The sequence below is a fragment of the Hemiscyllium ocellatum genome, chromosome 14 (genome assembly GCF_020745735.1).
Source record: "Hemiscyllium ocellatum isolate sHemOce1 chromosome 14, sHemOce1.pat.X.cur, whole genome shotgun sequence".
Classification (NCBI taxonomy): Eukaryota; Metazoa; Chordata; class Chondrichthyes; order Orectolobiformes; family Hemiscylliidae; genus Hemiscyllium; species Hemiscyllium ocellatum.
Window position 1 is genome coordinate 69,698,411 of NC_083414.1, and position 16,611 is coordinate 69,715,021.

The 16,611-nt window shown below is 42.1% G+C and overlaps 1 protein-coding gene across 1 annotated transcript in view; it reads right to left on the reverse strand.

The window, feature by feature from the left end:
- mst1 (macrophage stimulating 1) overlaps nt 1-15,105 on the reverse strand; it is a 63,492-nt gene extending 48,387 nt beyond the window's left edge. Inside the window, exons 1-5 of the mRNA XM_060835253.1 lie at nt 15,053-15,105; nt 8,491-8,603; nt 6,232-6,346; nt 2,940-3,082; nt 268-388 (exon numbers count right to left, since the gene is read on the reverse strand). Coding sequence (XP_060691236.1) covers nt 268-388; nt 2,940-3,082; nt 6,232-6,346; nt 8,491-8,566 — 455 coding nt within the window. The 5' untranslated portion in view covers nt 8,567-8,603; nt 15,053-15,105. The remainder of the gene's footprint in view (nt 1-267; nt 389-2,939; nt 3,083-6,231; nt 6,347-8,490; nt 8,604-15,052) is intronic.
- Nucleotides 15,106-16,611: the final 1,506 nt, after the last annotated feature.

Here is a 16,611-nt window from a genome sequence, read left to right on the forward strand (position 1 = left end):
ACCAACCACTGCAGCGGACAGCTGGAACTGACAACCAGAAGCGGCTGAGACAAACAGAAGCGCTTCACAGGAGGCTCCCAAGCACTGAGGATGTCACCTAGACAGGGGATGAAACGTCTGCAACACAAATTCCCAGCTCGGCGAACAGAACAACAAAAAGGTCTATCAATTCCTCTTACAATTGAAGCGCCAATTAATGGAGCATTCAGGTGCCTCAGTGATAATTTTGTACTGTCTGGTTTGAACACTGCCACACAAGCCACATACTTCTCTGGTTGGTAGTTATGTCCATGAGGATAACTGAGATCCCAGCGTTGACATTCTCTCCCACTCTCTGTGTGGTCCACGAAACCAGAGTAATCTTCACCATTGCACATCAAACAATCCTCTAAGGAACAAAAAAACCAGAAAAACACATGTCAGATATTTGATCAGGATCTTCCTTGCACGTGACCCAACCTTCTAAAAGTTGATGGTGATGCCTCCAAATATTGCTTTAATATTGAAGATTACACTTTGCTGTTTATTCCTTAATGTTAACAATCACATAACACCAGGTTATAGTCCAACAGGTTTAATTGGAAACACATTAGCTTTTGGAGTGTCGCTCCTTCATCAGGTGGTAGTGGAGGGCTCAAATCAATCAATTGTTTAGAATCAATCTAAACATCATGGCATAGACAGAGAACACAGGGGACCAACACCTTCAACATATTGTCTAGCTATCACCATTGTTAACTGCTAACCCGAGAATGCAACTTTTCAAAAAAAGGTTTTGTGATTTACACGTGAAATTGAAACTATCATGATATTCTAACAGATGAAAGGCTTAACAAACAATCAATTTTTCAATGTATAATTTCAGTTACATCACACTGTAAGTTTTTGCTATAAATTCTGTGTGTTAGGATTGAACTCTCCACTACAATCTGATGAAGGAGCGACACTCCAAAAGCTAGTGTGCTTCCAATTAAACCTGTTGGACTATAACCTGGTGTTGCGTGATTTTTAACTTTGTATACCCCAGTCCAACACCGGCATCTCTAAATTATTCCTTAATGTTCACTTTTGCAGGTCAACTGGAGCAGCTGTCTTATTCAGGGCACTGCTCTTCCCAATTCATCAGTAATTGCTCTTCTTCAGTTCCCATGACATACTATCTTCAAACACCAAGGTTCGGCTTCCTTGGCCACTCAAAATGGTGTCACTGGTGTGAATTGTATTGTCAGGTGAAACTTCTGACTCTTTAGGGTTGTTAAGAAGGCATACAGTGTTTTAGCTTTTATTAATAGAGGGATTGAGTTCCAAAACCATGTGTGTGTACATGAGCTGTACAAAACTCTGATGCAGCCACACTTGGAGTATTGTGTACAGTTCTGGTCACCGCATCATAAGAAAGATGTGGAAGCTTTGGAAAGGGTGCAGAGGAGATTTACTCGGATGTTGCCTGGTATGGAGGGAAGGTCTTACGAGGAAAGGCTGAGGGACTTGAGGCTGTTTTCGTTAGAGAGAAGAAGGTTGAGAGGTGACTTAATAGAGACATATAAGATAATCAGAGGGTTAGATAGGACAGGGAGAGCCTTTTTCCAAGTATGGTAATATGTGAAGAACTTTGGTCCTGTCATGGTTGGTTATCCACTGACTGTATTGCATAACAAACTGCAGAAATATGGCCAGCGTACATTAAATGTAGTAAGCGATCAGCCATTCTAGATATACTTAGATAACCTGTGTAGAGATGTTACGACACGTGTCCAGAGCAGATGGGATTTGAAGTTATATACCTTATATAACCGATCACTTCCAGATGACACTGATAGAGCACCTTCAACCCATTGTGTCTGAGCTACCTCTTTGGAACTGTAATCTAGTTAAGCTCAACAACTGCGATGAAATAATCACCACCGCCGCCACCAAACCAACAAACTGCTTCCCCCCCCCCATTCCCCTACCCGCCCACCACACCCCCCCCCCCCCCCCATCCCCAACACACCTACCTCAATATCGCTCACCACCCCACTGCACCCCCCAACACCCATCCATCGATCACTGTGATAGGATTTTGGTTTCACATCCCACATCTGAACGAAGACACCTCCAAACATACAGTACTCACTCACTGGCATGTCAGCCAGGACCCTGTGTGCAGTGTTAAGTGGTGTTTAAACCCATAACAGTCAGATTCAGAAGTGTAAGTGCTATCAAATGAGCCATGGCTGACCCAAGGGAAATATCTGCTTTACTGAATGTTGAGGGAGGGTAGTCTATTGTCCAACATCCCATAATAAATCTGACTGGAAGGTAACGTTAAAGAAAGGCTTGCATTTATATAATAACTAATTTCACACCTTTGAAGTGTTTCTATAGGTTGTAAATAGGATACATGGCAATCAATCTCTGCTCAGAAAACTTCCACAAAGAATAATGTGATAGTCTGCTTTTTCAGTAGGCATAGATTGAGAGATTAATATTAGCTAGAACACCAGACTAGCACCCAGGCTTTGAAACAGTATTATGTGACTTTATTTTTACCTAACCCAAACAGGGCAATCATCTGGGGGACTTTGCGTTATTCCCTGAGTAATGGATTGGAATGCCAGCTTCGAATTTAGTTCTCACGTCCTGCAGCAGGGCCTGAACCCAGAACCTTGGCACTCCGATGCAGGAATACCACTAACTGAGACAGGCCTGACACATTGCAAAAAAACATGGCAGTGCTGCTGCACATTTTAATCCCCGGGTTAGGTGGCCAGATGGAATGGCTGGCCTCTATCCTGACCCTGTCATTCACTCTACCGGAACTCAAATGTCGAAGGGCCAGGCCAAGCAACGGACTGTCCTCTTCGATACCACAATAAGCTAGCATGGACACAAACTCTGAGCTGGACCTCTGGAGTCTCTGCCTCAAGTGCCTTGAATTTATGCAGAGAAAACTTTACTTTCATCACATCTCTTGATGCCACAGTCCTCCAGCCGAGTGTGCCAGTCCGTAGTATAACACCAGGGGCCGTTCTCATCATCATCAGGGTTGCGACAGTAATTCAAATCCAGCCCTTTCCTTGGGAATTGACTAGGTGAGTTCCTGTCAAAAGCAAAATCCCAGACAATACATCAGTCTTTTTCTACAATCAGACAGTTAGAAATAGCTGAGATTATGAAATGTTATCCTAGTATACTGCATCTTTACTGCTTCTTTTCCAATTCCCATTATTTTGTATCTCTACAGTCTGCAGTTGTAGCAATGGGAGGATTGATAGGATGATGAACAGGGAAGAATTGTTGTTTTCATAGCTTCACACTCCATCTTTGGAGACGTGGTAAGACTCACAAGGTAAGGGTGGAGACATGCACAGCCGTTTCATGACATTGATGCTGCAGTAGTTAGTACGATTCAGTGGCTGGTGAGGTGAGAGGTGGGGGTAGGAGGGGGAGCAATGATAGGAGTTATTGGGGCTTCTTGGTTTATGGGATTCCCAGAGGCATAAGACAGAGAAATGTCTTACAATAGGTACCACTGTAGAATTCAGAGACAGAGTTCCATGCTTCTGTTATGAGGTTAAAAATTACACAACACCAAGTTATAGTCCAACAGGTTTAATTGGAAGCACATTAGCTTTTGCGCGCTGTTCCTTCATCAGGCCAACCACCTGATGAAGAAGCGGCGCTCCGAAAGCTAGTGCTTCCAATTAAACCTGTTGGACTATAACTTGGTGCTGTGTGATTTTTAACTTTGTAAACCCCAGTCCAACACCGGCATCTCCAAACCATGTCTGTTATGAGGATATTTTACCTTAAGTCTTAATTTAGAATATCATTTATTTTGCTATATTTTGCCTTTTGCTTTTAAGAAAGAAAACTTTGCAAAGCAGAGAAAACAGCAGGAAAACGGCTGCATTTGCAAAAAATCGCATGCTGTTCTACTGGAGTCATTGTCTACAATAATGACAAAAGAGATCAGTCTGATTTATATCCTTACTGGAAGGATGTTGCAGGTTCAAGAGTGGTGCTGGAAAAGCACAGCAGGTCAGGCAGCATCCGAGGAGCAGGAGAATCAAAGTTTCGGGCCAGAGCCCTTCATCAGGAACAACTCTGATCGCCAGCATCTTCAGACCGCACTTTCTCCTGGATGTTGCAAGTTACAGAGGGATATACATAAGCTGCAGAGCAGGGCTGTGAAGTGGTAAATGGAATTTATGATGGAAAAGTGTGAGGTGATTCACTTTGGAAGGAGCAACAGGAATGCAGAGTACTGGGCTAATGGTATGATTCTTGGTAGTGTGAATGAGCAGAGAGATCTCGGTGTCCATGTGCATAGATCTCTGAAAGTTGCCATCCAGATTGATAGGGTTGTCAAGGCAGCGTACGGTGTGTTAGCTATTATTAGTACAGGGATTGAGTTTCGGAGCCATGAGGTCATGTTGCAACAGTACAAAGCTTGGGTGCGGCTGCACTTGGAGTATTGTGTACAGTTCTCGTCGCCGCATTATAAGAAGGATGTGCAAGCGTTGGAAAGGGTACAGAGGAGATTTACTTGGATTTTGCCTGGCATGGAGGGAAGGTCTTGTAAGGAAAGACTGAGGGACTTGAGGCTGTTTTCGATAGAGGGAAGGTTAAGAGGTGATCTATTAGAGACATACGAGATGATCAGAGGATTAGATAGGATGGACAATGAGAGCCTTTTTCCTCAGATGGTGATGGCTAACACAAGGGATCATAGCTTTAAATTGAGGGGCAATAGATATCGGACAGATGTCAGAGGTAGTTTCTTTACTCAGATTAATAAGGGTGTAGAATGCCCTGTCTGCAAAAGTAGTGGATTCGCCAACATTAAGGGCATTTAAATAGCCATTGGACAAACATTTGGATGATAATGGAATAGTGTAGGTTAGATGGGCTTCAGATTAGTTTTACAAGTCAGTGCAGCATCGTGGGCCGAAGGGCCTGTAATGTGCTGTAATGATCTATGTTCTGTGTTCACCAGCCCATTTGAACTTAGCATGGGCTGGGCACTGCAGGGCAGGAAACAGAATCATGAACTTAAAAATTGGATTGATCCATGATCCCCACTTCAGAGGTGAAAATCAGGACGAAGAAATCAGTTTGCAATAAATGCAAAACATATCCTGCAACGTAATGGAGGACAGTGCAATGGGCAAATTATCTCGAGGTTGCAATTTGAAGGAGTGTAGCAAGATCAACCAGTCTGGGCCTTGCTGAGAGCATTTGCTAAGTCTGGATGGGAAGGAAAAGCAATCTGGAGAAGAGTAAGCATTCCTTCGATTGCTTCAAAAACCAGCTACATTCAGGTGAGAAACATTAAAAAAAATTGGAGGCAACCTTCAGCAATCTTGTTAAGGATCCCTGATAAGGCCTGATGTAAATCATGTTTAGACTCAACCTCTGGATGTCCAGCAAAATTAATTAGTCCAGAAACAGGCATTCAGCTCCTTTCTGGCAACTGCAAGGACCCTAACACCCTGGTCCAGGGTTGACATGAAATGCCATATTGCTGTCCTCATTGGGTGGAAATGAAAAAAAGCAAAATGGCTGCCCGAGACCAGAGATTCTGCACAATACAAGGACAAGGCTCAAGATGGAGCAGGTGAATCTTTGATGTATCCCACTGCTACCCATCAGCACAGGCTGTAGAATTTGTGGAAAGCAACCAACAGGAGGCGACAATGGCAGAGGTTGGCATCGGTCTCTCAACTGTACTCAGGCACAGGCCCAAGAAAACCTGAAAACCACTGCGGATACCATGAATCAGAAACAAAAACAAAACATTGCTGGAAAAGCTCAGCAGGTCTGGTAGCATCTGTGGAGAGACATCAGAGCTAACATTTTGGATCCAGTGACCCCTCCTCAGAACAAGCAGGTGTCTGCAATGCATCTGTGATGCAGATTATTCTGGGACAAGAAACATACATTTACTATATCCCAGGAATACACTTGAGCATCCACTAGCACCTGTATAGGAAGATCCAATCTCTTTATTCCTTCATTGTATGCCTCAGGATGAGAAAAATCTCCTAAACCTTGGGACTCTGCTGAAAAAGGGTTTTCTCTGCACAATGCCCTGAAGTGAGCCAGTTACCCATCATCTTTAACTGGACTGGTTTTTCACGAGGAGTGCTTTCCAAAATCTAAACTAATCCCAACTGGGCACATCTGATAATTATTACATTAGGTAGCAACAGGGAACAGAGATTAAAAGCAAAGACGTGTGTATACCTGTGTTCGTGAGGCACATTAGAGCTCCAATGCTGGCACATCTTCCCACTTTTGGTTGTGTACCTATATCCCCTGTACGTGACTCCCTTGTTCACAATGCATTCGCGCATATAGTCTACAAGAGGAATTTGAGACAAAGGTTAGAATGTACAAAGAGGCAAATGCTTATGTTAGTCTACATGTTAGTTAACCACAAACAATAATGCTGAAAGAAAACAGAAAGTGCTGGAGAAATCCAGCATATATGCCAAATTAAACAGAACCATTCTTCAAAACTCAATAATACTGCTCTTTCAGATAACTATCAGTCATTATTAGCTTAGGCTCAGCCACTATAATGGAATTCCAGTTTTGTTTTCATCATATTAAAGGGAAACTCAAAAGGAAGATGTTTTCCCCTAATACGTACATGGTCATTGTATATTCAAGTCTGGCATGAATCACAATTGGGAACAGGGATGGTAATTACAGGATTAGTCATTCAGATAACCGTATGACCACTCTTCAAAAATATGAGTTTGAGCCACACAATAATAATGGTTGGAAATTGGATTGTGGCAAAACTCCAACTGGTTTACTAAAGCTCATTAGGGAAGGAAATCTGCCATTCTTACCCAGTCTTGTCTCCAGATGACTTCAGACCAAAAGACCCAAACCAAAAGACTCTTAAGTGCCCTCTGAACTGGTCAAGCAATCCACTCAGTCGCTCAAGTCAGTGTCACACCCCCACTAACGCCTGAAGGACAATTAGGGATGGGCAACAAATGTTGACCTTACTAGTGATATTCACATCCCAAGAAAGAAAAACAATTGGTAAAGGGAAGCAGTGCTTGACAATTGGTGACCTTGTACCTGTGGTGGGTTTGAACTACAGTCCTGCTTGGGAGAGCTGAGTGCAATCTTTGTAGTTGGAAACCCAATAGGTTATTCCACTAACAAAAAGAGTAATGTGCACCATCTCTCACAATGGTGGGTGGAATTACACACAGTTTTATACGGCTCATATTAGTGTCTGGATATGTCAGATTACATTGTGTCTACAGCACATAAGTGATTTGGAGATGCTGGTGATGGACTGGGGTGTACAAAGTTAAAAATCACACAACACCGGGTTACAGTCCAACAGGTTTAATTGGAAGCTATCACCTGATGAAGGAGCGTCGCTCCGAAAGCTAGTGTGCTTCCAATTAAACCTGTTGGACTATAACTTGGTCTTGTGTGATTTTTAACTTTGCACATAAGTAAGCCATTCAGCCCAATTATCAGTATTTGTGCTCCACACAGGCCTCTGCGTAACTCTCTTCATGTAACATCAGCATATCTTGTATTCATTTTTCCCAGGAGCTTATCTAAATTCCCCTTCAGTACATCTATACTTTCCAGTTCAACTACTCCCTGCGTTTGCAATTCCACATTCGCATTAATGATCGCATAAAAATGTATCTTGAGAGCACTTGACCATTTATTAGTGACTATTTCACATACAAGCCTGCCCGGTTTTTGTATTCTCCACAATGGAAGCATTTCCAAATCCATCCACTCAAACACTTTCAACATTTTGAAGCTCACTACCAAATCACTTGATAGCCTTCTCTTTTCTATAGAGAAAAAAAATGTTCTGTCCAAGTGTAACTTAACATTTGTTGTCTTCATAAATCATTTTTGCAACTTCTCCAATCCAGCTATATCTAGAATTGTACATTAACTATGGTGTGGCCAATGTTCAGTACAAGGTTAACATGGCACCCTGATTTTCAAATCTATCCCTCCAGATATGAACATCAATGCTGGTTTAGTTTTCTTGCGACCTTCCTAACTTGCATCGTTACTTAAGTGATTCGTACATCTGCAGTTTTGAATTTATTTGCACCTCGATGATACTGTTATTATTGTTTTATCACCCAAACAAGGCGACTTTATTGTTCCCACACCCCCACAACTTAATAATATTAAAACTCATTTGTCAATTAAAAGCCATTCAAGTTTAACAATATGCATTGCTACTTCGAGTGACTTGTGCATCTGTGACTGCAGGGACCTCTGTCCATCTACCTCATTTAGAAACTTATTTCCCTAGGAAAACAGGATTTCCTCATTCTCCCTTCCAAAGCATATAGCCCAGCTTAGTTCATTTGAAATTACACACCCATCCTGCAACTTCCTCTGTATTAACAAGCTTCAGCCAATTTGTTGACCCCCACAAATTTTGAAACTGTGCGCTCCCTTACAGGTCAAAGGGCAGTGTTCAGAGAGGCATACCTTTCTTCTCATATAGGTCGACATGATTGTGCCGCTGCCTTTCTGTGCCTGTTTCCTGACTGGTCCAATCTAACATCTGGCACTGCTTGCTTTGGAGATTGTAGTTAAAAGCTCTAAATGGGAGGAAAAAAAGACAAAAGTTCAAAGTGTGTTTACACCATGAAAAGAGACAACAGCTCAGTATTTACTGTTTTAGTAAGCTTATCTTCGACTTTTGAAGGCAGCTTGCTATGAAGTGAAAACAGAGAATGATGTCAGTATTGAATTTCAGGTTGCAGCTCCTGCAATGCTTTATGCCACAATCCTGAGAAGTGGACTGAAAAGCTGAAAATGTGTTGCTGGTTAAAGCACAGCAGGTCAGGCAGCATCCAAGGAACAGGAAATTCGACGTTTCGGGAAAAGCCCTTCATCAGGCATTCCTGATTAAGGGCTTTTGCCCGAAACGTCGAATTTCCTGTTCCTTGGATGCTGCCTGACCTGCTGTGCTTTAACCAGCAACACATTTTCAGCTCTGATCTCCAGCATCTTCAGACCTCACTTTTTACTAGTGGACTGAAAATTAAGCCGCTCTATTCCTGGATATGTCAGTAATGTGAAAGGATTTGGTCAAACTTTCTGAAGCCTAGTTGGGAACCAAACAGAAAACGGTTGTCAGCAATTTTTCTTTAGTTCAGAGCCCATCAGCTCCAGGATATTGGCTTTTGCTCTCATACAAATCACAATGTGCTTCAATAAACATAATTATAAAACTGCCACATCTCTTTTCACAGTTTCCTTGGTTTAAAGCAGTATTTTCTTTCTCTTAGTTCACAGTCCAAATGCAATAAAAATGTTACACAAGAAAGGAAAGCACTGGAAACTCTAAAAACAAATAAAAACATTGTTCTCCTACCTGCAGACAAAGGACACTTGACAGTCATTCTAAATTGAAGGGACGACATTGAAAAAGCAAATGCACTACTTACAGATACCAACATCTACCAACAAGTGGTGATAGACCCAACCCCACAACTAGAGAACCAAATCACAGCTCTACTCAAAAAACTTCAGAAATCTGGACAAATAAATAAGACCGACTTTCAAAAAATGAAACCAGATAGATCCAACACACCACGCTTCTACTGATTACCCAAAATTCACAAACCAGGAGCCCCCTCAGACCCATACTCTCACTACCTGGAACACCAACTTACAGATTGGCCAAGGAACTACACGAAAGACTAAAACACTTAGTAAAAGGCTCACGCCATTCCATCCAAGAATTCCTGAAGACCATCAAAGACACTAAGATAGAAGAGGACGAAATAATGGTCTCCTTTGATGTAACAGCCCTGTTACTTCAATCACCATTAACCTGGCCAAGGAAACACTAACTACACTATTGGAAGACCCAAAGACACATAGACCAGACACCACTAACTTCATCAACAAGGAGAATATCATCAAGCTAGTGGACTTATACCTTACCACCCACTTCACCTTCATCAACAAAATTAGCAGACAAACCAATGGAACGCCCATGGGATCTCTGATATCAAAGTTCTAAGCAGAGGCAGTAATGTACAGACTTGAGCAAACAGCTCTGCCAAACAGCCAACCCAAACTCTGGGTCTGCTACATGGATGACACCTTTGCCATCACTAAACAAAACAAGTTAGAGGAAACCTTCAAGACCATCAATAATACCCTTCCTGGCATAAAATTCACTAAAGAGGAGGAAAACAACAACAAACTGCCATTCCAAGATGTCACAGTGGAGTGAACAGCCAGTGGGGAACTTCAAACCAGCAACTACAGAAAAACAACACAAACAAACCAAATATTGAACTATCGAAGCAATCATCCCAACACCCACAAACGAAGTGGCATCAGAACATTATTTCAACGAGCCAATACACACTGCAGCTCAGAGGAACTATGCAGAGCAGAGGAAAATCACCTATACCGTGTATTCAAAAAGAATGGGCACCCAATGAACACAGTCAGCCAATTTTTTAGTTTAGATTAGATTACTTACAGTGTGGAAACAGGCCCTTTGGCCTAATAAGTCCACACCGACCCGCCGAAGCACAACCCATTCCCCTATATTTACCCCTTCACCTCACATTACGGGCAATTTAGCATGGCCATTTCACCTAACCTGCACATTTTTGGACTGTGGGAGGAAATCGGAGCACCCGGAGGAAACGCACGCAGACATGGGGAGAATGTGCAAACTCCACACAGTCAGTCGCCTGAGGTGGGAATTGAACCTGGGTTTCTGGCGCTGTGAGGCAGCAGTGCTAACCACTGTGCCACCGTGCCGCAACAAACCCAAACAAGCAGACAAAATACATCCAGAGAGCCTAGCCACTCTCCCCTAATCAAAGACATCTCAGAAATGACTGCCAGACTACTCAGACTCCTTGGCATCATGGTAGCCCATAAACCCACCAACACACTAAAACAGCAGCTAATGAACTTGAAAGTCCCTATACAGACAATGAGCAAAACTAACGTCATTTACAAAATACCGTGCAAGGACTGTAACAAACACTACATTGGAAATACAGGCAGAAATCTAGCCACCAGGATACATGAACACCAACTAGCCACAAAAAGACATGACCCTCTCTCACTAGTATCCTCACATATGGATGAGGAAGGACACCACTTCGACTGGGACAACACATCCATCCGAGGATAAGCCAAACAAAGACATGCACGAGATGTTGTGAAACTTGAAAGGGTTCAGAAAAGATTTACAAGGATGTTGCCAAGGTTGGAGGATTTGAGCTTTAAGGAGAGGCTTAACAGACTGGGGCTGTTTTCCCTACAGCGGAGGCTAAAGGGTGACCCTATAGAGGTTTACAAAATTATGAGGGGCATGGATAGGGTAAATTGGCAAAATCTTTTTCCTGGGGTCGGGGAGTCCAGAACTAGAGGGCATAGGTTTAGGTGAGAGGGGAAAGATATAATAGAGACCTACAAGGCAACTTTGTCACATAGAGAGTGGTACTTGTATGGAATGAGCTGCCAGAGGAAGTGGTGGAGGCTGGTACAATTGCAACATTTAAGAAGCATTTGGATGGGTATATGAATAGGAAAGCTTTGGAAGGATATGGGCTGGGTGCTGGCAGGTGGGACTAGATTAGGTTGGGATATCTGGTTGGCATGGACAGGTTGGACCGTAGGATCTGTTTCCATGCTGAACATCTCCATGATTCTATGACTCTATAAGCATGACATTCCAACCGGAACTCTATCAACAAACACATCGAGTTAGACCTCATCTACCACCCCCTAAGAAAAGGAGCAGGAAGTGACTTCACCAACCCAAAGAAATCCAAACATATAAACAGAAAACAGGAATTTTCAGCATTGCTTCGCATGAGGTCCACTGAAGCTATTACCTAGTAATGGAACGAAACATCTAGAAATGAATCTTTCAGCTCAGCGAGCAAACCTACATCCAAAACCCATCACTAACCACTAATAGACTGAAGGATGATGTGGCCTGAACTGCTGTGCTCTTCCAGCACCACTAATCCAAAATCTGGTTTCCAGCATCTGCAGTCATTGTTTTTACCTACCTGAAAGATAGAATTAATCTGCAATTGGAGAGGCAGGCATTAATAAAGAACAATCAGCATGGTTTTGTTAAGGGAAGGTCATGTCTGACCAACCTGATTGAATTTTTCAAAGAGGTTGACCAGGTGTGTAGATGAGGGCAACGCTTTTGATGTCATCTACCTGGACTTCAGCAAGGCTTTTGATAAGGTCCAACATGGGAGACTGATAGCAAAGGTGAGAGCCTGTGTGATCCAAAAAGATCACAGCTAGAGTATTGCATACAGTTCTGGTCACCAAATTATAGGAGGAATGTGATAACATTGAAGAGGATGCAGAGGGGATTTGCCAGGACGTTGCCTGGGCCAGAGAGTTTTAATGATGAAGAGCAATTAGACAGACTGGATTGTTTCCTTGGAGCAGAGAAGACTTAGCGAGCACATGATTGAGATGTATAAAAGGTTAAGGGCATAGATGGAGTAGACAGGAAGGAACATTTTCCCTCAGTGGAAGAATCAATACCTATCAAGGTAAAGGATAGGAAGCTTAGATGAGTTGTGAGGAAAACATTTTCACACAGAAGGTGATCGGAATCTGGAACTCACTGGGTGTGAGAGGCAGAAACCCTCATACAATTTAAGAAGAATTTAGACGTGCACTTGTGCTGTCAAGGCAATATAAGGTTATGGTCGAAAAGTGTGGTCCTGTAAAAACAGGTCAGGTAACACCCGAGGAGCATCTGCAGTCCCCACTTTCTCCAATGCAAGGTTGTGGGTCAAGTGCTTGATAATGGAATTAATTTGGTGCTATTTTTGACCAGTGAGGACTCAATGGGACAAAAGACTTTTTTCTGTGCAGTAGATCTCTGTGACACCCAGACTCCAGGAAAATATATTAAAAAGCTGACCGTGATGTTGCCCTGGGTGGAAATATAAAGAGGTGAAACTTAACTTCCAGTTCAATAAACTTCTGATTAAATCTCGGTTAGAGAACTGGATACAGTTCTGGGCAGCTCTGAAAGAATGTATTGTCCTGACCGGGGATTCAACACAAATTCATCAGAAGGATTCAGTAGTTCAGGGCAAATACACCACTCTGGCATTCTCTTAACTCTAGTCAATTAAGGGATGATCTAATTGAGAGATTTAAAATATGTGAAAAGGTGCATATACAGAAAGCTGAGTGTCCAGACAAGGGGATATAGCCTTGAATGTAGAGTTAGGGGAAGGCAGAGGCAATATCAGAAAACATATCTTCATGCAAAGGTCACAGAATTCTTTCAAAAAGTGTTGAAGCTGGGAGCCAGTTGAAAAGCTAAAAACTGTATTGCTGCTGTTTTGTTAGGCAGGGATCTGAAAGACTACAAAACCAAACTGGGTAAATTGAAAACCAGATCAGCTATCACCTTACTGAAATCTTTTTTCTAACAGACATAATGAAGGGCTGAATTGTCTCCATCAGTGGAGTAAAAATTCTATAATTCCATGGTAGCGAAATGACAGAATAAGCTTGAGGGATTAAACAGCCTTCATTGGCCAGTGTTCCAAGTCTGTGTTACAACCGACAATAGAGAGCATAGACAAATGTGATCTCAAAGTTTTCAGTGCCAGCGTCTTTCAGAAGTTGTTGGGAAATTAATGACACAGGTGTAACCCAAGGCAAGGAAACAAGGCACCCATAATTGCTAAGGACCAGCAGGTTTGATGGATACAACATGGAAAGGTCACAAAATGACACAGTAAATGTACTTAGACCACTTCCACGTTCACCATTTTGTTCCTTCTGTTCTCCCCAAACCTCTCTGTGGGTCATCTTTCCTTATTTTTGTCCCAGAAACTGTACCTGCATCGAGGGCATCCCAGTGGGAACACTCTAAGCTGAAGTGTCAGGACAAGGAAAGCAGATCATTGCTCTCCTATGACACCCAAACACTTCCACCTCTGTGATAGGTGGGGTTATCTCTCAACAGTAGATGGATTGTTGTCAAGACTAATGATCCCAAAGAAAGCTAGACCCAGGAAAGTTCTGGTGGTGTCACTACAACAAAAATTGCATTCGTACAGCTCCATTAACATTGCAAAACATGCGTCACAGAATCATACAGTGCAGAAAGGAGCCCCAGCTTTTCCATCATATCTGGCTGCTTTCTATGCCCATAGCACTACAACTTCCTCCATTACTAATAAATGTCCAATTTCCTTTCCAAAATTGCTTAGAATCTGCTCCTACAGAGGAGTGTGGACAAGGAAAGAAATCGACAGCAAGATACATGAGGAGATATTAGGAGAGGTGACCAGAAGCTTAACTGGTTTGAAAAAAGGTCCAAAAGGAGCAGAGAAAACAAGATTAGAGAGGCAGACAAGTTTAAGGGGTAAATGACAAAGCCTCAGGGCTGTGCAACTGAACACACAGCTGTCAAATGAAAAGTGGAAATGGACAAGAGGCCAAAGTTGGAGGAATGTTGCAGAGAGCTCACTGGATCATCAGGCTGGAGGAGATTATTGAGATTACTAGGAAGGGCAAGGTCATGAAGCAATTTAAAAAGATGTATTAAATTTAGGCAGTGCATGTCGGTAAACACTGAGATGAGGAGTGAGTAGAAAGTGAAAGTTAGCATGATAGGGCAGCAGAGATTTGGAAAGTTTGAGCTTAAGAAGTTTGGAAGAAAGGGCAGTTGATCAAAGAACTCAGCCCCATTTTCAAAATTTTCGGACAATTTTAGTATTTTCAGGTAGCAACATAAGAGGCTGTGACTCTGAGTCCAGCCTCAGCCCATGTCCATTTGATGAGGGGCAAACTCACTGCCAACTTCAATAACTGACTCCTGTACAAAAAAAATCAGCTGCTTTCCAACTTTACATCTCCGTATCAGGTAGAAATCGTATCACATCAAGAACAAAGCCCATTTGGTCAACCCAGCTCTAGCTCCAGAAATACCAGCCATTACTGGGGTGCAAGGATAAGGTGGAGAGCAAATAACTCAGAAGGGCCCCAATTCATAAGAACTATCTACCTGCATGAGAGTGTTCTGGTGCAGTGAATGGCACAATCCTCTTCTGAGAAAGGCATCTCTTGTGCCCAATAAGATGGACGGAGTAGTTGCACACCTTTGGAGCGGTGGTAGTCATTCAGAGGACTTCGCTGACCTAAAAAAAGAAAAAGGTGATGGATTTAATTCAAATGGGACATATGGAGGCTCCGTAACTTTACCTGTCCATTGAGGCTTGGATAGGCATCGAAGGACCAACGCTCCTTTCTGGAATCAGTCTTTGCTTCCGATCAACGGCAATGCACATACCGGAATTTACAGCAAACATTGTGTGCTGGATGTATTAATTAGCAAATTAGAAAATTATTCATACAGGAACCATTTACAAAAGAAAACAGTCTTGCCACATTACTAGTGACCTAGGACCAGATAACATAGCCCATGACAAGATGTTTTACCTTGCCCAGACAGAAGCAGCTAAGGACAGTGCATGTACTTGTAAGAGTTAAGACAAGAAGCAATCCTTTTCTCCTGTAGTATAAATTGCTTTGATTGAGTTTTGGCAACCATTCTGTCTTTTCAGCAATATTCAAATTCTGCACAAGCAACAGAGAGGTCTTTGGATGGTTTCATGTTTGAGCCACTGCTAAATTTAGGGGTTGACTGACTAAATATTGACTTATTCTGTTTACAATCTTGTAAAACAACCTTGGAGCTGTTAGTCAACCGAGCTCCAAATTGTGGGGATATTTACTGGTGGAATCTTGTGTTCGCATGGTCAAACTCCAAAAAGTAACAACAAACATGATCTGTCATCAAACCCATTTATCAACAGCAGTATCTACTCTACATATTTCAGCAGCAAACACAAATCCAGCAAATCATGAAATGCTATCAGCTACACACTTCAGTGGAGTTCGACTTCCTGAGTTCATCACAGTCAGATCAATGACATGCATCAAGGTCAGGCCTTCGAAATACCTCAAACCATTACAACATATATTATTCAATTATACATTTGAATAACTACGCAAACTGATATTGTTAAAAACTAGCTGCTTATGTTTCCTTACCCTTCAGATTATTTTGTCAAAAATAACAAATACGATACAAGAGAAGACTACAGTGTTTAATCCCCTCCAGTGTTCACTATAACTACAAACTAAATCACTCAGATATAAGCATTATCATAGTGAAATTGGGTCTGTTGCTCAGGAGATAGGGATACTATCTTCATGCCAGATACTCTGGGTTCAAGTCCTATTTAACAACTTGTTGACCATGGAAGAAGTGTTCATTGTGTGATTGTTAACAGCCTCCCAGCACTTTCTTTTCAGAAATCTCTCATGATTTACATTTCTCATCTAGAAAACTTTGTGGTCACACCAATTTTCATACTTGATGCCAACTTTTTTTTAAAATTAGAAATAACTATGATCACATTTAAAGCAAACCTGTAAAACTGCTGTAATTGTACAATCTAAAGTATTGGAAAACTTGCAATCCCCACAAAATACGCTTTGCCTCCCAAACTAACTTTTTTTAAATTTGTTCTTGGGATTATGGATGGCATTACTATGTCA